We start from the raw sequence: 24,783 nt of genomic DNA, 5'->3' as shown, positions 1-24,783 counted from the left end.
GACAAGGACCTAAAGGAGAGGGTCCTTTACAGCCCTAGGAAATCCTTTAAGATCAACAAGGAACTACTTTTAACAAGGATAAAATGAGCTTTTTATTTCAAATTATACTAAATGATCTTATGAGGCCCCCTGATGCTTGGGAGCTACCAGGGCCTGTTCCCTAGCCTGCATGAGGGAGAGACCTGTGTCTGCACACAGCAGGGCTGTGCCAGTGAACAAGCCCAGGGCTCCTGTCTGTGCTGCCTCCCAGCCGTCTCTCTGCTCTGGGAGCACTTGGAGGGGGCCAAGCACCTAACAAATGCGAAGCAGGGACCTGAGTTTAGCGGATGGTTGTTTTGGTCCAGTGAGCAATTCTGTAGGAACTGGTAAGTATAGATAATCTTCGCTCTCTGTCTTTCCCATAAACTAGATAAAAACATGAAATATAGTCCAATAGAGATGGGGAAATGTGGGGTTGTTCTGATGCTGTTACAAACTGAAAGATTAGAAAATAGAGATTAAGAGCATGAACCTTACACCTACCTAGACTGCCTGGATTCAAGTTCTATTTCTACCTCTTACTAACCTTTCTTACTTTCATTTCCACATCTGGCAAACAGGAATAACAATGCATAATGTGGTTTATTCCATAGGGTTGTCGTGAGAAGTAACTGTCACTATTAATCTTGACTTAGTGTAAGTTAGAAACTGTACCTGCCACATAGGCTCTGCAAGTAGTGCCTGTCGTAATCATTGTAATTTTTATTGTTGCACGGGATTGAATATCCTCAAGCAGTGGTTTTGATCAGGCACCAGAATCACCCGGAGGGCTGGTTAAACAACCTATTGCTGGACCCCACCCCGAGTTTCTGATACAGTGGGTCTGAGATGAGGCCTGAGGATTTGCATATGTGACAAGCTCTGAGGTACACTGTGGCTGCTGGTCTGAGGGCCACTTTTTGAGAATCACTGCCATGCAGAATGGTGTGCCCTGCAGAGGAAGAAATAAGTTGCCTTCTGTTTTTGTGTTGGACAGAGCACTTGAAGCAGCAGCAGGCTTCGTCCCCAGTGTTGGGTGGGAACACAGCACGTCCTCTGGGCGCCACTGCAAACGGTAAGCCAACTACCCAGGTCTTTCTCACCAGTTTCTTGCTGTGATGCTGCCCTTCGAAGTAGTGTGGACATTGAGGCCAGGCATAAGTTTGCCTCTATTCTGACTCCACCGCAAGTATGGCAAACTCTTTAATGTTTCTGAGCCTCAGTCACCGTCATCTGTAAAATAGGATGATAATTCCTACTGCATCCCCTGGTACCTTGTAAGATACTGAACGTGAGTTAGTTCCCTGCCCTTCACAGGACTGCTGGCAGGATGGAATGAGATAGCATGTGTAAAGTGTCTTGCATAAATTAAGGGTACTACCCTTCCCCACCCAAATTTTTCCCCCCGGGGCTCTAACCTAGAAACATCTAACAAGTGAGAACAGGGTGGTCCTCAAGTAAAAAATATGCATTTGTTTTCAGGGTCTCTTTCTTCTTCTTTTATGTGCCTTTCCCTCTGCTTCCTCTGTCTCTCGTAAGCCTTGGCACAGGCAGGGTTTCCTGCAGCTTCATTTGGCACTAAAGAGCTCTCAAGACCCTAGAAGCAGCTGCTGTGAATACAGGCACCCTGCGGACTACCATCTGGCCCCCTCCTGTCCTGGGAAGGGGGAACTAGTGAATTGCCGACTTCAGGGCCACTGATTAGCCCCAAGTTTTTGGCACTCCATTTTAATGCTATCTCTCTGAATTATTATTTTTTGCTGTTCAAATAAAGTTAAATTTTTCAACTGTTTTTAGATCAAAGTCATTTAGAAGAACAAGGAACTAACAGTAAAAAAGAAGGTAGCAGTGTACTTTGGACCAAAGGAACTCAGGATCTAGAAGAGGACACAGAGAGGTAACAGAGAAACCTGGACTTCTGAAAGGATTTAAAATACTCTATTAGTTTGTACTAGTTTTTCCTTTGCTGTTGACAAATGAGAAGGGGAAAAATGGTCTTTTTGTCATACTATCCTAATAGCCCCCTATTCCTAAAAGGTTTAAAAAACTTTTAGATGGTCATAAAATACACAGAATTTTTAAGTCTGTATTTTACTAGTGTTAATTATATTTACATTGTTGTACATCCAATCTGTAGAACATTTTCATCTTGCAAAATCAAAACTCACTACCCTTTAAACAGCTCCCATGTCCCCCTCTACTCAGTTCCTAGCAACCACCATTTAACTTTGTTTCTGTGAGTTTGACTACTTTTCTTTTTTAAAGATAGGGTCATTTATTTTTAGTTATTTACCTTGGAAGGAGAGGGAGAGAAAAAGAGAGGGAGAAAAACACTGATGTGTGAGAGAAGTGATGTACAAGAGAAACATGGATTGGCTGCCTCTCTCATGTCCCCAACTGGAGACCTGGCCTGCAACCCAGGCATGCGCCCTGACTGGGAATTGAACTGGTGACCAACCTTTCAGATTGCAGGCCAGTGCCCAATTCACCAGCCAGGACAAGTTTCACTATGTTGGATAAGTGAAGTCATATAAGTGAAGTCATACAGTATTTGGTTTTTTTGCAACTTACTTCACTTAGTGTAATGTTCTCAAGGTCCATTCATGTAGCATGTGTCAGAATTTCCTAACTTTTCAAGGCTTAATTCCATCGTGTGTTTATGTGTGTGTGTATCACATTTTATCCATTCATTTGTTGGCACAGGATTGCTTCCACCTTTTAACTATTCTGAATAATGCTTCTCTGAACTTACGTGTACAAATATCTCTTCAAGGCACCATTTTCAATTCTTTTGGCTATATACCCTGAAGTGTTATTGTTGGATCATATGATAAATCTATTTTTAATTTTTTGAGGAGATACCAGACTATTTTCCACAGCAGCTGCACCATTTTACATTCCTATTAACAGTGCACGAGGGTTCCAGTTTCTCTGCATTCTTACCAATACTTGTTATTTACTGTTTCTTTTTTGGTTTTTTGGTAGTAGCTATTCTAATGGATATGAGGTGATATTGTGATTTAAAAAAAATGCATATTCTAATCGCTTGAGTTCATAGCTTGTAAAAGAAAAAAATAATAAAGCACAAGCCCTAGCCATCTCCCCGCACTTTTTTCTGCCATGAGTCCAGAACCAGTTCCTATTGGTGTTTCTTGGGTTCAAAGCATCTCCCTGCCCTAATCCTCACCTTGACCTCCCTGTCCCCCACATCTACTGTGGTTGAGAGGGCATGGGCACTGCCCTGCCCCAGTCAGGCTTCTGACCATGATAGGTAGTATCCAGAGTTGTCAGACCTGATGGGAGGCAGGGAGGGCGTTGGGAGATGAGAGATCAAAAAGGCAGCTATCTTACCTACCCCCGCAAACACACATACCTCTGCCTGCCAGGCCTGTTGATTGTAGCTCATTGTCTGGGTGAAGTGGTGCTGCTGTCTCATTACATTTTATATTTTCTCACTAATAAATTATATTTTATTGATTATGCTATTACAGCTGTCCTGACTAATTGCCCCTTTGTCCCCTCCACCCAGCAGCCCCCATTCCCTAGGGAACCTCCCCACCATTGTTCATGTCCATGGGTCATGTGCATAAGTTCTTTGGCTACTGCGTTTCCTATTCTGTACTGCATATCCCCATGGTTATTCTGTAACTACCTATTTGTACTTCTTAATCCCCTTAGCTCTTCACCGTACCTCCGACCACTCCCATCTGTCAACCATCAAAACGCTCTCTGTATCCACAGTTCTGTCTCTGTTCCTCTTGTTTGCTCAGTTTGTTTTTAAGATTCAATTGTTGGTAGAAATGTATTTTTTGCCATTTTATTGTTCATAGTTTTTATCTTTTTCTTAAATAAGTCCTTTTAACATTTCATATAATAATGGTTTGGTGATGATGAACTCCTTTAACTTGACCTTACCTGGGTTATCTGTTCTTCAGTTCTAAATGATAGTTTCCTGGGTAGAATAATCTTGGCTGTAGGTCCCTGCTTTTCATGACTTTGAATATTTTTGCCAGTCCTTTCTGGCCTGCAAAGTTTCTTTTGAGAAATCAGCTGACAGTCTTAAAGGAATTCCTCTCTAGGCAACTATCTTTCTCTCTCTTGCTGTTTTTTAAGATTCTATCTTTATCTTTATCCTTCGGCATTTTAATTACGATGTGTCTTGAAGTGGGCCTCTTTGCATCCATCTTGTTTGGGACTCTCTGTGCTTCCTGGATTTGCATGTCTATTTCCTTCACCAAATTAGGGAAGTTTTCTTTCAGGATTTTTTCCAAACAGATTTCCAATTTCTTGCTCTTTCTCTACTTCTTTCACCCCTATGATGTGAATGTTGGACCTCTCGAAGTTGTCCCAGAAGCTCCTTATACTATTGTCATTTTTTTTGGATTCTTTTTCTTCTTGTTGTTCTAACTGGTTGTTTTTTGCTTCCTTATGTTCCAAAGGAACATCAATCAATCAATCATTGATTCGATTCTTAACTTCATCCACTCTGCTGTTGATTCCCTGTAAATCATTCTTTGTTTCAGTTAGTGTATCCTTCTTTTCTAACTGGGTCTTTTTTATGCTCTTGAGGTCCTCACTAAGTTCCTTGAGCATCCTTATAACCAATGTTTTGAACTCTGCATCTGATAGGTTGCTTATCTCCATTTTGTTTAGCTTTTTTCCTAGAGTTTTGATGTGTTCCTTCATTTGGGCCATGTTCTTTATCTCCTTGTTTTGGCAGCCTCCCTGTGTTGGTTTCTATGTATTAGGTAGAGCTTCTTTGACTCTGTGTCTTGGTAGTGTGGCCTAGAGTAGTAGGTGTCCTGTAAGGTCCAGTGGCACAGCCTCCCCTATCACCCAAGCTGGGTACTCAAGGTGTGCCCTTTGTGTGGGCTGAGTACACCCTCCTCTTCTAGTTGAACCTTGGTTGCTATTGGCAGATCAGTGGGAGGGATTTACCCAGGCCAGTCAACTGCAAGGACTGGCTGTGACCAGTGACCACCAACCTCCATCCTCACTAGAGGATCAGCTGTGCAGGGACAGGGTGGTGGTGCTCTGATGTGGCCTGTAGCTATTCACTGGGTGCACTGGCCCTGGGGTTTCTCAGATGTTGCAGGTCAAGGTGAGCCCCTGCCTGTGTTTTGCCCAGGACATCTTGCCTGAGCTACAAAGCAATCTGAGATGGCTGCCACTCACGCTGGGTGTGGAGATTGCCAGTCGAAGCTAAGCTGTGAATCTAGTCTGGCTGCTGCTAGTGCCAGACCTGGGGGCTCACTGAAGCCAGCTGTTGCTTGTTTGATAGGATGTAGGAAGTTGTGAAGCATGAGCCCATACCGGTTGTTTATATGGAAAAGCAGCTGGTGTGGGCCTGTAAGTTGGGTGAGGCAAAGTATCTGGGGACCTCCAAGGTGGGTCAAACAGTGTTAGCCAGGTTGATGGAATCTCAGGTATGGGACCAGCTTGCTGACTCTGGAGGGGGAGGGTTTAGAAAAGGGGCAGTGCCTCTGCTCCATGCCTTTGAAGCTGCTACCCTGGTGCTGGAGCTCAGAAGGAGTGAATCTGAGTAGGTGAGTCCATGTGTGGGTTCTTTTAGAGGAACTGCCTGGGGCTCCAGCAGTTTCTTCCACTGACTCATTTCTCACTGGGTTTTGCAGTCAGAAGTTGTGGGGACTTATCTTCCTGGCACTGGAACCCTGGGCTGGCGGTCCTGTTGTGGCGCTGGGACTCCTCGCTCCCAAGATATCCCTCCTGAATTTTTATCCACCACAGCGGATGTGGGACCAGCCCGTTCCGTATCTGCTCCCCTCCTATGAGTCGGGGTGTATGTGGTTTCTTTAATTTCGTAGTTGTCATACTTTGATTCAGCTTGATTTCTGACGGTGCTGAGTGATGGTTGTTCCATATTTTAGTAGTAATTTTGACGTGGTTGTGTGCAGAGCTGAGCCACATCTGCCTGTACTGCCATCCTGACCAGAAGTCTTAGGTTGTGGCTTTGATTTGCATTTTCCTTATGATTAGTGATGTTGAATATCTTTTCATTTGTCTAGTGGCCATTTGGATGCCTTTTCTGGAGAAAATACATGCATCTATTCAACTCATTTGCCCACTTTTTAGTAGGACTATTTGTTTTTTTTCCTGTCAAATGGTTGTTTTTTTTTTAACTTCATTTTTTAAAATTTATTTATTTATCTTTAGAAGGAAAGGGAAGGAGAGAAGGAGAGAAATATCAATGTATGGTTGCTTTTGGTGCATCCCCTGCTGAGAACTGGCCCCTGCCGGGAACTGGCCTGCAACCCAGGCATGTGCCCTGACAGGGAATCGAACTGCGATCTTCTGGTTCGCAGGCCCGCGCTCAGTCCACTGAGCTACACCAGCCAGGGCTTTAACTTCATTTTGTAAGGCAAACCCAGGCTTTGGCTTCGTTCAGAATAGTTTAGTTAGGAGAGAGACTTCCATCCAAGATGGAGGTGTTGGTAGATACACTGTGCCTTCTCACACAACCAAAAGGACACCTTAGAAACAAAAGACGACCAGGACTGCCAGGAAGTGGAACTGTATGGAAGTCCAATGACCAAGGAGTTAAAGCAGAAACATTCATCCAGACTGCACCACAATGCAGCTATGTGGGTTGTACTCCGCAACCCCCGCAAATACCTAAGGCTCCACCCCCCGTAATGTAACAAGTGCACTGAGACAAAGAAATATGGCCCAAATGAAAGAACAAATCAAAGCTCCAAAAATAGAACAAAGCATGAAGAGATAGCCAACCTATCACATGCAGCATTCAAAACACTGGTAATCAGGTTGCTCACAGAAATGGTTGAGTACATTTGCAAAATAGCGGAAAAAGTGAAAGCTGTGCAAAGTGAAATAAAAAAATATATACAAGGAACCAACAGTGAAGGGAAGGAAACCAGGACTCACATCAATGATTTGGAGCAGAAGGAAGAAGTAAACATTCAACTGGAACAAAATGAAGAAACAAGAATTCAAAATGAGGAGAGGCTTAGGAACCGCCAGGACAACTTTAGACATCCAAATCAGGGGTGCCAGAAAGAGAAGAGGAAAAGCAAGAAATGAAAACTTGAAAAAATAATGAAGGAGAACTTCCCTAATCTGGCAAAGAAAATAGACTTCCAGGAAGTCCAGGAAGCTCAGAAAGTCCCAAAGAAGTTGGACCCAAAGAGGAACATATCAAGGTACATCATAATTGTATTACCCAAGATTAAATATAAGGAGAGAATCTTAAAAGCAGAAAGAGAACAGGAGAGAGTTACCTACAGTGGAGTTCCTATTAGAATCTCAGTTGATTTCTCCAGACCTTACAGGCAAGAAGGGGCTGGAAAGAAGTATTCTAAATCATGAAAGGCAAGGACCTACATCCCAGATTGCTCTATCCAGCAAAGCTTTCATTTAGAATGGAAGGACAGATAAAGTGCTTCTCAGATAAGGTCAAGTTTAAGGAGTTCATCATTACCAAGCCCTTATCAGATGAAATGTTAACGGGACTTATCTAAGAAAAAGAAGATGATCAAAACTATGAACAGTAAAATGACAACAAACTCACAACTATCAACAAATGAACCTAAAACAAAAACAAAAACCAACTGAGCAAACAACTAGAACAGGAACAGAACTACAGAAATGGAGATCACATGGAGGGTTATCAGTGGGGACAGGGAGTGGGAATGGGGGGAAGGTACAGGGAATAAGAAGCATAGATGGTAGGTACAAAAGATGCGGGGGAGCGTTAAGAATAGTGTAGGAAATGGAGAAGCCAAGGAACTTATGTATAACCCATGGGCGTGAACAAAGGGAGGGGGTGCTGGAGGGAGGGAGGTGCAGGGCAGAAGGTGATAAAGGGGAAAAATGAGATAAGTGCAATAGCATAACAAATAAAATACACTTAAAAACAGTTTAATTAAAGTCACTGGAAGAGAATTGTTAGATCTTTCTAGCCAAATAAGAGAAAGTAAGGGCAGTCAGCTAGACAATTCAGACTGGAAACACAAGGTTGGTTCAAAAAACCTGGTTCTCTTCCTGATTCAGAGCTCCCCTTTGACCCATGTTGTAGGGTCAACCATTTCAGCTCAGCTCCTTTTTTCTCCCAACTTCTTTCCCCTCGTCCTGTTATCAGGACGAGGACAAGGGTGAGCTGAGGGATCCACTCCTGGGGAACAGAATTGAAGGAGGCACCAAAAACTCAGGAGTCAAGATATGTATTATTTTAATGCAGTATTTAAAAACAAATACAGAAGAATACATGATGAACAAAATACCTGAATTTTAAAGAAAGACAGAATCTGAATCTCCCCTTGCACCATTCGCCTCATCCTAACCCTGGTCCTGTGGATCCCTAATGTAGCCCTGCAGACTTCTGTCAGCTGCAGTGTTAGAAAACCCCACTATTGTGCTTCAATGGGTTTGTCTCACAAAACAAGAGGCCCTCAGGTTGGCAGGGTGTGGCTGGTGTAGCAGCTCAAAGATGCCTCCAGGGACTTTGTCCCTTTTAATCTTCCTGGTCTGCCACCCATAGCAACAGCGCAGCATGCTGGCCTTTATTTCCAGACTCGTCCCCTCCTGGTTGCAAGGTGACTGCTGTCCACAAATCAGGAGGAGGGGGGAGGGGGGAGGAATATTTTAGCTGACTTTGCCCTTTTTTATTTGGAAAGCAAAAATTTTCCTAGAAGCCCCTCCCAGCAGATGCCCACTTTTATTTCATTGGCCAAATAAGATGTATGACCATCTTCATTTACAAGGGAGACTGGAAATTGAACTTCTGGCTTTTCAGTTGCTGTAGAAGAAGGCTAGGGGAGAAAGTGTTATGAATAACTTTTGGGTTGTGAAGCCTGTTTTTGTCACACTCTTCAAGGGCCAAATTATTCTATATAAGGAAGGAAAAGAGAGAGACCTGGAAGGGAGGAGTGTGGGAAGTGGGGAGGAGGTTGGAGCCCTGGGACCTGCAAGGAAGCGGGAAGAGAGATTTGGGGGGAGACAGAGGAGAAAAGGAGGCAAAGGGGAGGAAAATAAATACATTTTTTAAGGTTTAGAAATCTTTGGACCATAATGAACGATGTAACTCCAGTTCCTCCATCTCCCCCAAAACATGTGCAGTGACATCTATGCCATTATTCAAGGCAAAAGCTGAGTAGCTCAAAAAGTCCGAGCTACATTTGATTATATAAATATAAAGTGCTTGCCCTGACTGGTGTGGCCCAGTAGGTTGGGCGTCATCCCACAAATGGAAAGGTCACTGGTTTAATTACTGGTCAGGGCACACGTCTGGGCTGCAGGATAGGTCCCCTATTGGGTGCGTGTGAGAGGCACCTGATCCATAAATCAGGCAACTGATTGATATTTATCTCACACATCAATGTTTCTCTTCCTCTCCTTCTCCCTCCCTTCCCCTCTCTAAAACATCAATAAAATAAAGAATATAAACTGCTTTGCACATGATGGAACAATAGATGCTATATGGTGTCTCCTCCTTTTTCAAAAGGGTTGGCTGTGCAGGACGTGGAGAGACGCTCACAGATGCTCCGTCATCTCGGTCCTTGGCACCAAGCCAGACTGGAAGATATTTTTCAGATAGGTGGGGCTTTTCAGGCCTCCTGAAAGCACATTCTGCATCCTTTACAGTCGCAGAGGCAGTTCTTAATCCAAAAAAAAAAAACCACACAAAAAAACTTGTAGGAATAGTTCTAGCCTCAGGTGGAAATTGACTTAATGGCCAAGAACTGAGAGATAGTCTAGCCTCTGGTCTTCGGAAGACTGTGATCTCATGGGTGCTGAAGCTTTTGTTCAAGGGGCTAAAGGAGGGTGTGTGCATTCAAATTGGACCTAGGTGACCTCTCTAACTCTACATACAATCTCAGTGAGCTCCCATTTTCTTGTATGTGTAGTGAAAGTACAAGTTCGAAGGTCTTTTCATACTCTGAAGGGCTATGCCTCCTTGTCAAGGGAGAAGGGAAGTGACTGTTGTCTCACTTCTTTTCACCTTCCCCTGGACAGAGCTCACTCTACTCTGGATGAGGACCTGGAAAGATGGTTGCAGCCACCCGAGGACCGGACAGAGCTACAGGATCTCCCCACGGGCTCTGCAAGGTTATTTATTATTCTCCGGCAGGAGATCATTTTCTTCCTTCCCTGGAAGGGGGATTAGATTTCAGTTTTTAAAAAATACTTTGACTCCTTGGAGAATGACTGTGTGGTGATGGCGTTATATTGCTGTGGATGAGCGAGTCCTAATTCCTGTCCACCCCTGTTCCTCCAAGCACCCACAGTGCTCAAGACATTGATTAGAGATGGGTATCAGCGTAGAGAGGGGCCTCTAAGATTGCTGTATCTTGGCCCTGTCACCTTCAACATTTTCACCAGCCATTCGAATTAAATCAGAAAAGGCATGCTTATCAAATTTTTAGATAACACAAGTCTAAAATGAATACTAATGTGATAAGTGATGAACTGTGGATTCACAAAGATCTTGACTGGTGGGAATGTTAAATTTCTCTAAAATATGAAGCTGAGCATTTGGATCCGAAAGTATGGAATGTGAGAGATCTGACCGAATGGGAGATCTTTGATTGGAAGATCTTGCTCAGTGTAATTTCATTGAAGGCAGAAAGTAGGTCTTATTTTTATATGCCCAGCACTTAGCATGCATTTTGAGACTTGGTAAGAATTCAAAAAATTCTTGAAGAAAGAATTTCTTGGGTGACTCCGTGAGACCTCACTTTGAAGTAGTTGCTTAAAAGGTCAATGAAAAATACAAATAAAAAGAGATATACAGCACTAATGATGAACAGACAGAAATGTATGGACCAGATCAAGGTAATGTCTCATGGTGGTGTGACACAGTGTGGGGCTCCTTTGTGGCTGTCACATTTCAAAAGAGACATTCACAAAAAGAATAGGAAGGCCATGGAACAGTCAGAGGTCTGGGAACCCTGTCATACGAGAACAGCTGAAGGAGCTGGGGAGGCTTAGCTGGAGAAGAGCAGATGGAATGGAGAATTTGATAGCTGTTTTCAAATACCTGAAATATTGTAAAGAGAGTCAGCATACTCTCTTGTGCCCCAAAGGAGAGAGCGAGTGACTAGAAACTGCAGAGTAAGGGAGTTTTATTCAGTAAAGCACAAACTTTCTCATGGCAATAGGTAGTTGGCAGAGAAAATAGCTGCCTTCACACTTATTTAACAGCAGCTCCCTCCCTCCACCTCCACTCCCCACCCCAAAATCACCCTCCTCCAAGTACAGGTTGGGTAACCGTCAGGTCCGGGCCATTTGGAAGGAGGTCGAAATAATCTGGGGGCCTCCCCCAGACTCCAGAGCCTGTGACTCTGTTAGTGATGAGAGATTAGAGAAAAAAATTATTTTTACCCTGTCTGGCTTTATTTTCTCTCTCATTCACATATTTGTTTTGAATATCCACCAAATGAAAACAGAAGAAAAATCTCTCAACAATGTCAGTTTGGCTCAGCCAGCATCGTGGCACACAGACCGTGAGCCGAGCGCTGTGTTAGGTGCTGAAGGTGCAGAGGGGTGGGATGTCTCTACCGTTAAGAGCTTATAGTTGATTAGGAGAGATGATTCCCGCTTACTAGTTTGACAAATGTGGTCTAAAATTGTTAGCTACTTTAATTAGCTATTTCACTTCAGAGAGTTTCAGGAATTGAAGATGAGGTAATAAAGTGGACACCAGTTACAACATAAGTGAAATGTATTTTTTTTCCCTTTTGGACAATATAGCCTAGTGGTTGAGAGCAGAATCTGAGACACACTACTAGGGTCCAGCTGTAGGAGTTACTAGGCATGTAATTTAACTTCTTTGTGCCTCGATTTCCTCATAATTCAGTGGGGATGGTAGTGGTGACGACCTTATGGAGTTGTGATGAGAACTAAGTGAGTTAATAGACAACATACATTACAGCACTGAAGTGCCTGGCCCACAGGGAACACTCCGTGGATGCAGCTAGTACTGTTCCCTTTGGAGCACGGTCCTGTTCCCTTGGCCATTGTGCACATATTTTGGTACCAGAAATCTTTTGTCATTGAAGGGAGACGGGCACCGAGGCTCAAGAAGTTGGTGAAAAGAAAAGAAAAGAGGAAGAAAGCATGAAGCCAGAGAGGACATCAGAGAGCTTGTTAGGGACTTCTGACGAAGGTATGAATGAATCAATGAACAGTTGTTTATAATGTAGCCTGGTGTCCTTGGGCTTTGAGGAACCTCAGAGTTATTTAGAAATTTCCCAGATGCTATACATGATCGTCCTCCACATTTTCCCTGTAGTTCAGCCCAGCATTTCTGTTAATTATGAAGCATGTCTTCATCACAGTACAGTAACAACATCCAATTTCATTTCTCAAGGAAGCCTTCAGTCAGTCGTATCATCTTTATCTTGTTTTGTCTGAAAAGGTATTTTGCTTTTAACTGTCTGGTTCATTCCAAAGAGTTCTAAATTAAGCTCACACAGAGGCTGCAAAATCTAATAAGAAATCATAAATCATAAATGGAATCTACAAGTAATATGAGAGGTATAAAATAACCTCAATTACAAAACAATTTCATAGAGCTTTAAGGTGTCATTCACATATGACACCCTCCTAAATTTAAGTTCCTTCTCCTCAGGAAGTTAGACAACTTTCGGATCATCTGGTATCTCTTTCATCCCTTCTTCGGGCCATTCTCATTCTCCTGTTTTCCTGAGTCTCCTGGGCTTCCTGGCCAGCTGGCCTGCCCTTCGCCAGTGGGAGGCACCAGCATATCAGAGGGGGGAGAGCAACTGGGCTGTCACTTCCCCTGCCTGCCTAACTCGGCACCTCATCTGTGCGCAACAGAAGTGCTCCTCCATGAGCACAGCCCGGCCCTGCATCTGTGCTCTCACTGGGCGCCGTAACCGCTTTGCCCTACCTCCACCCTCCAGTCCTTTCAGACTTAGGACTGACGATGGCTTCCCGCTGCTGCTAGTCACTGGGTGCTTTGCTGTCCCTTGTTTGCTCCCTTGACTCTGACCGTACCTCTCTAAGTAGTCACTTCATTCAAGGGCCTGGGGTTGCATTCTGTTTCCTCCAGGACCCTGACTGGGACAGAACCCAGAGTGTGTGAGCACTGAGCTAGTGTTGGATTCACTGAGCATGTAGTGCAGGGACTTTATGGATTACCATCGTAGTGTCCATAGCTATGGTAGGGAGAGCAGAATGTTAGAAGGGAAAACCCACGACCTGGTTTTAGAGATTCTAGTAAAAGAGTTCACCCTAAACTAGAGAAAGAGAGCTAATGGGACTCTGAATATCGATACCCTTTGACCGAGAAAGTAATCAGATTTTTTTCTTCTTCTTATATTTCATCCAGAGGAACTGAAACCTTGTTTTTGGAAGCGACTGGGTTGGTCAGAACCATCCAGGTAATGCGATATCGAGGTTTGTAAGTCAAAATTCACTGTTTCTAGACAACGTGAGCAGAGTGTAAACACTTACCAGCATCTAAATAAACATTAATGACAAAGATGTGAATTAAAAGTTGCTCATTTTTTAAATGTTAATGTTTATAATTATAAGGTAAAATGAACATTAACTTTGGTTAAGTAATCAGTAGTATTAGCAATAAGAACAGTTTTAGCAGGAGAGAGTACAGAAGATGTCACTGTCAATTGTTTTGTAGTCATTTTGCGTTTCCATGGTACCTTATTTGGGCATTTCCCCCTTGGTTATCAAAATGAAAATCAGGTTATTATGGAGCATAACTCCGGTAAATTTAATACATTTTTTAAAAGATAAAAAAATCATAATCCCTTTCTCTTGAATTCAGTTGAATAGAAAGAAGCTATTGCTTTGTGTCTTTGAAAAATGTACACACCAGCTTGAAACTCCCTTTTTTGTTTTTTAAAAAACACACACAGGATCATCGTGCTGGACCAGAGCGACTTGTCAGACTGACCAGCACCAGGTCGCAGATGGACTCCTGCCGGAGTGAGAGAGTCCCGCTTGTGAGCTCCTCCTTCCCCGGCTGACTGAGTCACCATCAGGGCAGTGGTTCTGTGACTCACACTGTTCAGCTGCCACAAGAGACACAGAGACTGGGTCCTGTCAGTTGCAGCACAGGTAGCCATTTATTTTCAGTCAGATTACTGAAAAGTGAAAGGTAGTGTTGATCATAAAAATTTCTCATTGTACCCAGAATGGCTGTGGTTTTGTTGACATAGATTTTTGAAAACTTACTTTTGTTATATAATAAAATGTTTACTTTTAACACTTAGCTGGATTTCAGCTGTGTAATATATGTTTATTTTAGTTAGTGGGTGAGAAACCACCACCCAAAGAGGCTTCAATTTCTGTTGCAAAGTTTTACAAAACTAACATGCATGAAAATATAAGAACTGTAGCAGGCATGATAAGTGGTGAGTTATGATATTGCAGCAGTATTTACTAGTATTCCTAAAGGCTGCAAGTCCTACACAGCCTCCCACGGATGTGGTTCATAACCTTTGTCTATCAGTCTGGCAGAGTAGATGGTGCTATAATAATGGCTAATGTTAACAGTAATGTTGGTAGGTAGTGTTTATTGCTTACAGAGCATGAATTTCTGCCAGGCAGTTTATATAAATGAGCCCTTTTCCTGCACTTGGCCGCCCCACTGTGTTTCTTTAGTGTGCTGCTTCTCCCACTCTCGCAACTCTCATTTCAGACTTCCATCCTTCACTTTCCACTAACATTCGATAGATGACTGACCTCACCTCCAGCTTCACAGAGAAGATAGAAGCCATCAGTTGGGAACTAATTCAGTTTCCTACCCCAAAACCACAGATGCGACGGCATCTATCTCTGTGGACCAGAATAACCTATGCCAAGCAGAGATGGACCTGCTCTATGCCTGTCATTTCAACTTTCCCTCCTGTTGTGCTGGAGTTTGTCTGTCTTCCTGTCCAAGGCCAGTCTCATCTTCTGTGTGCTCAGAAGAAAACACACTTGGATTTTTCTTCAACTTTAAAGAGCATTCCCTAGACCCACATACTCTTCTATCCACTGCCCTCTCTCTTTCCTCCTACTTCAATTAGAGTTCTCATTGAAAGAGTTTTCTACAACTTGCTGTCTTTAGTACCTCACCTCCCACTCCCTCGTCCTCAACCTAACCCGCTGTAACATGAATTCTGTTTCTTCCATTGCTAGCAGTCCTCAGGCCACCAGTGACTTCCGTATCTCTATAATGAATCCCAGGGATCCTCTCAGGGCCTCATTGCCTCTTTTGCTCTCTCAGCCTGTTCCCTTGGCTCCCTGATGTTACAATCTGGCTATTCTATTTCCTCTGGTTGTTCTACCCCAGCCTCCTTTGGGCCTTTGCTTCTATCTTTCCCTGCTCCAAGCTTTTCTCCCCAGAGGATCTGTTTATGCCCGTTGCTCCAGTTAGCTTTTGTATGCTGACAACGTCTGTGTATTGTGGGTTTAGGAAGAGACCTCTCCTCTGAGCTCATGTGTCTTACCCATATGTTTGCTGTCTCCACTTGGATTCCTTTCAGGTGTCTTACTCATATCCTCAAAACGGAACTCATGGTCTTAACTATAAACCTTCTCCACCTCTGGTATTTCCTTTCATTAATGGTTTTACTGTCCACTCAGCCACTCAAACCAGAAACCCAGGAGCCATCCCTTGGCTCCTCTCATTCCGCTACTCCTTACCATCAAAATATCAATCTTTTTTTATTTAAAAAATATTCTGTTGTTTATGCTATTACAGTTATCTCAATTTTCCCCCCTTTCCCCCTTCCAGCCAGCTTGCCTCCCACTTCCATAGTGAATCCCCACACCATTGTCCATGTCCATGGGCAAAATATTGATCATTAAGACTTACTTGTATCAACCTCTAAAACGTAATGTCGCTTGTAACCACGTCTCTCTGTCTCTGCTGCCACTGCCCTCATCCAAGCCTCTAGTAACTCATTCGGGTGATTGCAGTAGCCTCATTAAGTGGCCTCCTGCTCCCATCCCACATTCAACAAATCTTTTTTGAATGACTTCTGTGTGCTAGACATCACTTTAAGATGCTGTAGAAATAGTGAACAAAGCAGCATCCTGCTCTCCTTGAGTTTGTGTCATCAAATGGATAAATAGTTTTGGTAGTGGTAAGTTATCTGAGGAAAATAAATATGTTCATGTGATAATGATTGGGGGGGCACTTGGCATTGTAAAGGGTACTCAAGGGAACACTGCTCTGAAGAAGTGACCTTTGAGCTCCTAGTGGAATAAAGAGAGGGAGCCAGTCTCTTAGACTCTGAGAGATGAGGGGTGTCCCAGCAAGGAGAAAAACATGTGCCAACACCCCACAGGAAATACTGGGCTGGAGCAGTGGATGGCTGGTGTGGCTGAGCAAAATACTGGGTTGGCCAAAAAGTCCATTTAGGCTTTTCCTGTAAAAACACATTTTTTAATTTTCACCAATAACTATTGATTTGAATACTTTGAGTATGTTGGCTATCTCCCACATGGTGTAATGTTGATTATTCTCAGTTAAGGTCTCAGTTCGGTTGCTATCAACTTTACCTGGTCTACCTGACCATGGAGCATCGTCCAGCGAGAAATCTCTAGCACAAAACTTTGCAAACCACTTCTGACACGTTCGGTCAGTCACAGCAGCTTCTCTGCACAAATCTTTTTTTTTTTGCATTTCAGTTGTGTTTTAGCCTTTCTTGAAATAAAGCATAATCTGAAAATGTTGCATATTTTTCCATCTTCAATATTAAAATGACTGCCCCCAAATTCACCAGTTTGTGTAAGTTTTTAAAAAGATTTTATTTATTTATTGTCAAAGAGGGGAAGGGAGGGAGAAAGAGAGGTAGAGAAGCATCAATGTGTGGTTGCCTCTCACATGGCCCCCAACCGGAGACCTAGCCCACAACCCAGGCATGTGCCCTGACTAGGAATCAAATCTGCAACCTTTTGGTCCACAGGCCGGCACTCAATCCACTGAGCCACACCAGCCAGGGCAATTTAAAAAAATTTTTATGTGTCCTTGTATTTTAACTGATCTTTTAATTTTTTTATTGTACTTTTTTCTTACGCCCTGCCCCCACCACAATCATGACACTGTTGTCCATGTCCATGAGTCCTTTTTCCTTTTTTGCTCCATCCTCCCTTCTAACTCTCCCCACCACCCCATAGCTATCAGCCTGCTCTCTAGCTGTGAGTTTCTCTGTTTTGCTTGTTAGTTCAGTTTGTTCATTAGATTCCACATATGAGTGAAATCATAGGATATTTGTCTTTCTCTGACTGGTTTATTTCACTTAGCATAATGTTCTCCATGTCTGTCCATACTGTTGCAAAGGGTGTAATTTTCTTCTTTTTTATGGCCAAGTAGTATTTCATTGTGTGAGTGTACCATAGCTGTTTTATCCACTTATCTACTGATGATCACTTGGTGAGGATGTGGAGAAATTGGAAACCTCGTGCACTGTCAGTGAGAATGTGAAATGGCACAGTCATTTCAGGAAACAATGTGGCTGTTCCTCAACAAATTAAAAATAGAATTACCACATGACCCAGCAATGCTACTTCTGGGTATATATTTAAAATAATTGAAAGTCTCCAAGAGATATTTTTATAACCACATTCATAGGAACATTATAGCTAAAGCATGGAAGCACTTCAAGTGTTCATCAGTGGATGCATGGCTAAGCAAAAGTATATACATACAATGGAATATTATTTAGCCGTAAAAAGGAAAGACATTCTGTAATATACCACAACATAGATGAATGTTGAGGACATTATTCTAAGTGAAGTAAGCCAGTTACTTAAAGAAATCATGTATGATTTAATCATGTATTAATCATGTATGATTCCACTTACATGAAGTAAAGTAGCCAAAAGCATAAAAACAAAGTGTAATGGTGGATGTCAGGGGCTGGGTGAGGGGAGAATGAAGAGTAACTGTTTTAAGGATTTAGAGTTTTCGATTGGGATGATGAAAAGTTCTAGAAATGGATAGTGGTGATGGTTGCACAACACTTTGATGTACTTAATGCCAACGCATTGTACATTTAAAAATGGTTAAATGGTAAATTTACAAGGTAAAAAGTTACAGGGATGGATGGTGGTGGTGATGGTTGCACAAGAATGTGAATAAATCTGATACCACTGAGATGTACATTTAAAATGGTTAAAGTGGTGTGATGCTCTGTGCATTTTACCATAATAATTTTTTAAAATTATGAAACTGCCATAAATGGACTAATTAGAATTTAACTTACACGTATAGGTTTATTGACACAGAAAGACGTCCATAACGTATGGAATAATACTGAGAGGTACTAGTGAGCTCAGCTACTTTCCACAAGAATATCCCATTGGGTGTCCTCACCACGTGACAGTTTGTTTCCTCAGAGCGAGCAATCGAGGAGACTAAGGCAAAGGTTGCAACGCAATGCCGTTATATGATCTATCCTCAGAAGTCACGCGCCATCATTTCTGCTACATTCTATCAGTCCCACTGGAAAAGCCCTGATCCAGGATGAGAGAGGACTGTACAAAGGCATTATTCAGTAATAGGCGAGGGTCATTGAGTAGGGGTCACCTTGAAGCCTGGCTGCCACAGAGCTCATGAAACAAGTGGCCTGTGCCCTGGTCACCTGTACCTCACTGCATGCCTTTCATTCAAAATAAAACAGTATACTATAGATTTTACATTGGTCATTGCATTTTTATTTCCTAGTAGGGACAGCAAGAGAAGTGGGGGTCACCCTCAAAGAAACCAGATGTGTCTCAGGCACAGATTGATTTGAGTTAAACTACTCATAATTAGGAAAATGTCAAGATTCTGTGTTGTGTTTTGCAGCATTTCTGCCAAAGTCACCTTTTATGTTTACTTGTATTGAAATTGAACACTGAAAGGAAAATAAATATATTCTCCAACATTAAGAAAATTATAAATAATTGTCCAGACAACTGAGCTGATTTTAATAAGATTAGAAAAGTGATAACAGACTTACTGTTACTTGTTGATGAGGAAATTCACATTCATTATTTCTTAAACCTACAAAGAGAAAATCTTCCTAGACAAACAAATAAGCATTATAGTCTCATGGTTAAAGGTTACACATCAGTACACCATCATATTTAAGGTAGAATCTCATAGGAAAGCTCTGTCCAAGTCAGTCAGTCTCAGTTTTATGATGGCACAAAAACAAATGACTGTAACTCAGTAAGAACCGTCTTCACTTCAGCCTTCTTACCCTTGGTGCACAGGTGGCAAACACAAGGCCCACGGGCTGAATCCAGGCCTCCACCTTGTTTTTTCTGACCCGGCACCTTGTTTCTACCAGGCAGCAGCGCTGAGCTCCTGCTTAACTATTAAGGAGTAGTTACACTTACACAGTCCTAAAATTACATTCGGCCCTTTGAAGGCAACTGTGAGGCTGATGTGGCCGCTGGAGAACATGGGTTTAACACCCCTGCCTTAGTGTCTTGCAGGTACCTGACTTGTAAATGTTCTCCCACCTTCATCCTTTCCTATATTAAAAAGAGTTATAATGGCTAACTGAGTGTTTTACATTCTAAAGACTTATATCAGTAGCTCAAAGTTTCTCAATCAGTTGAGATCCCTGCTACCTAAAAATTTGTGACTTTCAACTTTGTCTCTAATCAAGGCTGAATTTAAAGATCCAGAAACAAGGAATCTGACCATGCTGTAACCATGATGACCTGTGAGAGTCAGTCATGAGACGTGGGAATGACAGGGTCTGTGTGTGAAAGAGACAGAGGCACAGAGAAGAAGCATGTGAAAGGGGAAGAAGACAGTGTCTTGTTTATCCAGAGTGGTCATCCAAGTTGATTGGCCAGAGTCACTCTTGGAATAAAGAAAGAACCAGAGTCCAACTGATCAGGATTCCTGAAACAAGAATCGTGAAAAAGGACACTGGCATTTATTGCATGATACCTACCTACCAGACAGTGGTTACCAGTTTAAGAAAAACCAAGAAACTTGTCCAAGGTTTACAAGTTGTCACTTATGGTTGCATAAGTGACAATTTGGAGACTAACTCCAAATCTGTTTTACAATCCTCTCACTCTTGAGCCAAGGATGTGAGACTTTATATCCCTGGATTTTTCACCCCGTGGTCAACCAAACCACCTGCAAAACCTGGAAAAGGTTAGATTTTATTTTTTGACTTGTAAACAGTGCAGTTGCAAACCAAATTGGGACAAATTTGGACCTTGTACCTTGTTAAGACTGGGACCAACACAGCATGATTGATTTGAGCAGCCTTGCCTTAGTAGGATATTTGGTCTGATTCCTTTTCTGGATGAGTCTTTGAGAATTCCTGGAATCTGGGGAGAGTATGGAGCCTTGCCTATACATCAGGAAATCCTGTTTTGCTAAGACCTTGGCCAAAGCCTTGGTGGTGTCAACTCCAAAGACAAATCCAGTTTTCTTGCAGTTACTGCATGAGATTCTCTGAAGAATTGTGGCTGTATGCTGCAATGTTTAATAGGAAGCTCCTTTATGACATCACCAGGCAGGTAGCTAAGGGGACTATTTGAGAACAACAGTGACTTTTGTGGGAATGCAAGAACAGCAGCTTTTAAAAGTGAGGGTAAATATTCAGGCTTATCAAGACCCTGGATACAAGTCAGCTGGTAAAATATGGGCTCTAACCAGAGGGGCAGCATCTATCAAGTGCTTAAGACGAATAAAACTGGGCCCAAGGTAATGGTTTCACCACAGAAAGGGGCTGAGATTACTAACACAGCTCCTCAGCGGGGACATGGGTCCATTGCCGTCTCATCCCCTCGAAGTCGTGCAGTCTCCATCAGCCCTTCTGCCCATCAAAGATCAGAAACTCGGCATTCTGTCGTGCCCCCTTCAACATCAGACTATCCTCGCTCTATCTCCTTGCAAGTAGGACCCAGCTCCTCTGGAACACCCATCCCTAGAGGAACTGAGAACCGGTCAAAATCGGAAGCTTACCGCCATTCAGCTCTTCAGCGAAAGATCCAGCAAACTCAGGCACCGTTTTCCCAAGCTGTTCAGGTGCAGCAGAATATTAGTTCACCCAGAGAAGAAGCAACACGGAGGAGGGGTGAGAGCAAGTCAGGGCGTGACAGTAATGCTTATTCATTAGCCCCAGATGCCAAACCCTTTCGCCACTTGAGTTTTGCAGACCAGAAGGATAATGTACAAATCTTACAAGAAGACCCACCCTCCAAGGTCCTGTACCCACAAGGAGTCAGAGTTCCCCGGAGGTCTTTGGTTTCCCCAAAGGATAAAGCAGTCCAAACTGAGCCCATCCGAAAGAGTGTGACTGCTGCTGAGATCAAATCTGCAAGGAGATCCTTAAGCCCAGAACATGGCAACAAACCCATCTTTGCAGACTCTCGAACAACCCAGAGGAAGATCCCTGGCCAAGAGTCTGAAATAGGTCGTCACAGTTCAATTTATTCAGAACCCAAGGCCTTGCATAGGAACAAGAACTTGGACTCGTCCCTCACACTCTCTGTCCTTAAAGATGTGGATGGTGGACACCGAGTTTCTATGCATACAGAGCTTGAGCCTACCCTCAAGCATTCTGCCTACGCTGAACTCAAGCCCCCCCTAAAAGTCATAGTATCATCAGAAGTGGAGTCCAGCATAAAGACCCCAGTGCGAGGAGATGGCACAGTTGGCCGCAGAATCACTATCAGTTCAGGACCACAGCCAGTACAGACAGCTCCCCGTGCGACATCTCGAGCAGGATCAGAGAGCCCCTGCAGGGCTTCCATGTTTACCTTTCCTGAGCCTGTCTATAAGCAGCACACCCAGAGAGCCTCAGAAAGTGTCTCCATGTCCCCACTACCCAGACTCAAGCATCCAGAACCTTCCCCAAGTTCCTCTTTTCATGCCAAAGTGGAACTGACCCCTCGGCCCTTACCCCCTCGGTCCTTACCTAAGTATGGGCCTGAGTCCTCATGGTGGGCCTTACTCAATACTGAAGTCGAAATGCCCCAAAGCCGGCCAACAACACCTGATTTTGAGGCTAAATCCTCCCCTCCCATAGACTACTCCTTGTTCTCTTTTGAAACGGACTCAAACCTCTGCTGTGAGGACCTGATGTTCCAAAGAGAGAGGGCAGGTGCATCACCACCACTAGCACCAGCGACACCACCACTACAGTTACTAAAGGAGCCTCCGTGCTGGGCGCCATTGAGTGGAGTGCCCCAGGCCCCCAAGTGCACCTCCAAAGAACCCATTCAAAGGTTTAGTGCTTTCTTCTTGGGTATGTGAAGAAGCAGACTGCCCAGGTGCAAACCCAAATTAGTAAGGTGGGGCATGGGCAGGGAAGGCCCCCTCTTCATTCTGGGCCTCAGAGCTGCTCTCCTGCCAGTGCCAAAGCTAGACCCATCCTTGAGCCCATTGCTCCATTCCTTCCCCTCCAGCTTCTCTGAGCTCCAAGCTAATGACATGGATGACGATGCTTGGGTCGGCGTCAGGCATTGAATCTTCCAGGCAACGCTGCTTAACCTTTCAATGGAAGGTAGTAGAGAGTGGTTTGCAGGGTGGGGGAGCTGCTTCCCAAGAGTGGACATGAAGAACTGAGCTGCGGTGAGGGCTGGTAAGGGCTAGTGTAGAGAATAAGGCCCTCTGGTAAATACTCTGGCAAGAAAGTGGAGGAGGTGGGGCGTAGATGAGCTGGGACTTTAAGACTTCCAAGAGAGGAATGGCATTAACAGTGGCACAGAGGGTGGAAGGAAAAGGAGAGGAGGAATGGGAAGGTGACATTTAGTCCTAGACTGGAGGAGCTTCTTGGAGAGGATCTGAGGCTTGAGGGTACCTTTGGGTAGAGAATTGTGGAGCTAGAAAGGGAGCTAGATGTTAGGTAGGAGAGGGAAGGGAGTGTGCGTTCCACAGAGAGAAAAAAAGCACCACTCTGTTACTTTCAGATGTCTCTGAGGAAATGTACAATCGTGTCATCTGGTGGCTAAAAGGTCTGTGCTTTCCCCTCCTGTGGGCCCACTGTGGGGGTCTGGGTGGCTGGAGGACAGGTGGTAGGGCAGCCTCGAGGTGTGCACAGAGCTAGGTCTATTAGGACACTGCTCATGCTAGGGTTTTGACTTGAAGGAGCAGAGGAACTTCTAATCTTGCCTAAAATTCTACCGTTAATTATTCCTTTGGGACCTGGAACCCTTTTCATTTTCAAGAACCTCCTTTTGTTTTAAGTCTTTCAATGGGAAGTAGTCACTTCTAGAATGGAGAACAATGTAAACCTGAGGCCTGTCAGCTTAGCTGATCTTGCCTGTCGTGAGATAAACAAACCCCAGCAAAACAAATTACTTGCTTCACAGTCTTACTCAGGGCTGACCCCACACTAATTCAGGTTGGGGGGTCTCCCTGTGTGTGTCTCTGGTTCCTCTGAGCCCTCCTTACACCCTGATTCCAGGACCTGGGAGATACTTATTGGTTGCTGCTCAGCAGGATTTCCAGGGATGTCTGGGCCTCTGCTTTGAGGCCCTGCAGCTGACTCAAAAGTCCTTAAGAATAGTGTCTTCAGGGCTTGGTGACCCCCTGACTCCCCATGTATCTTGACTACTCTGGTGGGAGGGAAGGTAAGGACCAGCCCTTACATGTAGGTCTTTGTGGCAAGGAGTCCCTGTTTCACGTGCCGTGGTGCAAAATGTGATGCACCCCTGAGAGCATGAGGGAGGCCAGGGCTCTGGGTAAGGACATTCCTAAAAAAGAGCGAGCCCTGGGAATGCAATCCAATTCCAACCAGTATGAGCCCTCAGCAGGGAAGGGCAGCCCTGCCCTCAGGAGGAGCAAAGTTCTATAAAGAACATGTTTAGTAAAGTATAGATTCTGGAGTCATATTACTGGGTTTGAACCCTGTGTCCACTATTTTCTAACTATAACATTGGGTAAGTATTCTGCCTCTCTAATTAGTGTTTCCCATTGGTCAATGGGAACAATGGTTTCCTTTTAGAGTTCTTGTGAGGGCTGACCAAGCTATTACATGTAAAACACTTAGCATGGTATAATGCCTGGCAGTGATGAGCACACAGGAAATACTAACTGCTGTTGTTTGAACCACTTGCAGTAGGAGGGGATTTGGGTCAGGTTGTATGCAAGTCCACTGCATGTCTTTAGTAAAATTCTCTTTTCCCCCTCCTTTTGGCACTCTCTGAATTCCATTTGCTGCCCACTGGGAATGCCTGGCTTCTACATCTCCACCGTGACAGATGAGGAGGTAAGAATGCTCCTGGGAAGTTAACTTCCGGTCTCCCCGACCTGCTCTCCAAAGAAAGATATGGAGGGAGGCAGATGGAGCTGCTCCCTGTTGTGGGCAGATTGTTTGCTGCACAAGAGCACCTGGCAGAGAGGACAAGTCGGGGCTGAAATCTAGCCTGTGCTCCGCTTGCCAGGTTGTGCTCCTGTGAGGCCGCATCTCCCCAGAGGGGAATTTGCACGAAGGCACTATGTGAGCTAGTTGGCAGCCCTGGAGAGAGAGTAGAGACCTTTTGGCATATGATGAATCCTGCCAATCCTTCCCACAGTGCTCTGTGGGAAGGCTGTCTGGGAAGCCTGTAGGTTGGATTGGTCCCCACTTGGCTCTCCCCTCTCCGGCCTAGGGCACTCCAGAAAGGGGACGATGGTTTTCTGGGTTACACAGTATTTGAGTCCTCACCTTGGAAAGCCACAAGGTGAACTCTGCTGTCCGCAGCCCCGTGTCCTGAATTTGGCAGTGTCCTGATTTTATCGTGTGTGGTTCCCGTAAGTACTTTAGTTCTTCCTGGCCCATGTATGGTAAGATGGCCCAGGCTCTCCTG

At 44.0% G+C, this 24,783-nt stretch overlaps 2 protein-coding genes across 2 annotated transcripts in view; both read left to right on the top strand.

The window, feature by feature from the left end:
- TEX14 (testis expressed 14, intercellular bridge forming factor) overlaps positions 1–14,189 on the top strand; it is a 68,488-nt gene extending 54,299 nt beyond the window's left edge. The window contains exons 27-32 of the mRNA XM_037070188.1: positions 1,016–1,093; positions 1,816–1,915; positions 10,009–10,101; positions 12,054–12,160; positions 13,349–13,400; positions 13,896–14,189. Of these exons, the coding sequence (XP_036926083.1) occupies positions 1,016–1,093; positions 1,816–1,915; positions 10,009–10,101; positions 12,054–12,160; positions 13,349–13,400; positions 13,896–13,932 (467 nt within the window). The 3' untranslated portion in view covers positions 13,933–14,189. The remainder of the gene's footprint in view (positions 1–1,015; positions 1,094–1,815; positions 1,916–10,008; positions 10,102–12,053; positions 12,161–13,348; positions 13,401–13,895) is intronic.
- Positions 14,190–20,629: 6,440 nt separating this feature from the next.
- Positions 20,630–23,039, top strand: LOC119003557 (uncharacterized protein C17orf47-like). Its single transcript, XM_037070009.1, has 2 exons — positions 20,630–22,238; positions 22,903–23,039. The coding sequence occupies exons 1-2, from the start codon at positions 20,630–20,632 to the stop codon at positions 23,037–23,039; spliced, it is 1,746 nt and encodes a 581-aa protein (XP_036925904.1).
- The last annotated feature ends 1,744 nt before the right edge of the window (positions 23,040–24,783 follow it).

This window comes from Sturnira hondurensis, unplaced genomic scaffold (genome assembly GCF_014824575.4).
Source record: "Sturnira hondurensis isolate 20B ecotype Veracruz unplaced genomic scaffold, ASM1482457v3 Scaffold0018728, whole genome shotgun sequence".
NCBI classification, from domain to species: domain Eukaryota; kingdom Metazoa; phylum Chordata; class Mammalia; order Chiroptera; family Phyllostomidae; genus Sturnira; species Sturnira hondurensis.
This window is presented reverse-complemented; position numbering and strand designations above follow the sequence as displayed.

What these genes read in the sequence shown, in the direction of transcription:
- LOC119003557 (XM_037070009.1), top strand. Translation starts at nt 20,630, where the DNA reads ATGGGCTCTAACCAGAGGGGCAGCATCTATCAAGTGCTTAAGACGAAT. An exon ending in GTTTAGTGCTTTCTTCTTGG is followed by an intron (nt 22,239 to 22,902) that starts GTATGTGAAGAA and finishes TGTTACTTTCAG; the next exon opens with ATGTCTCTGAGGAAATGTAC.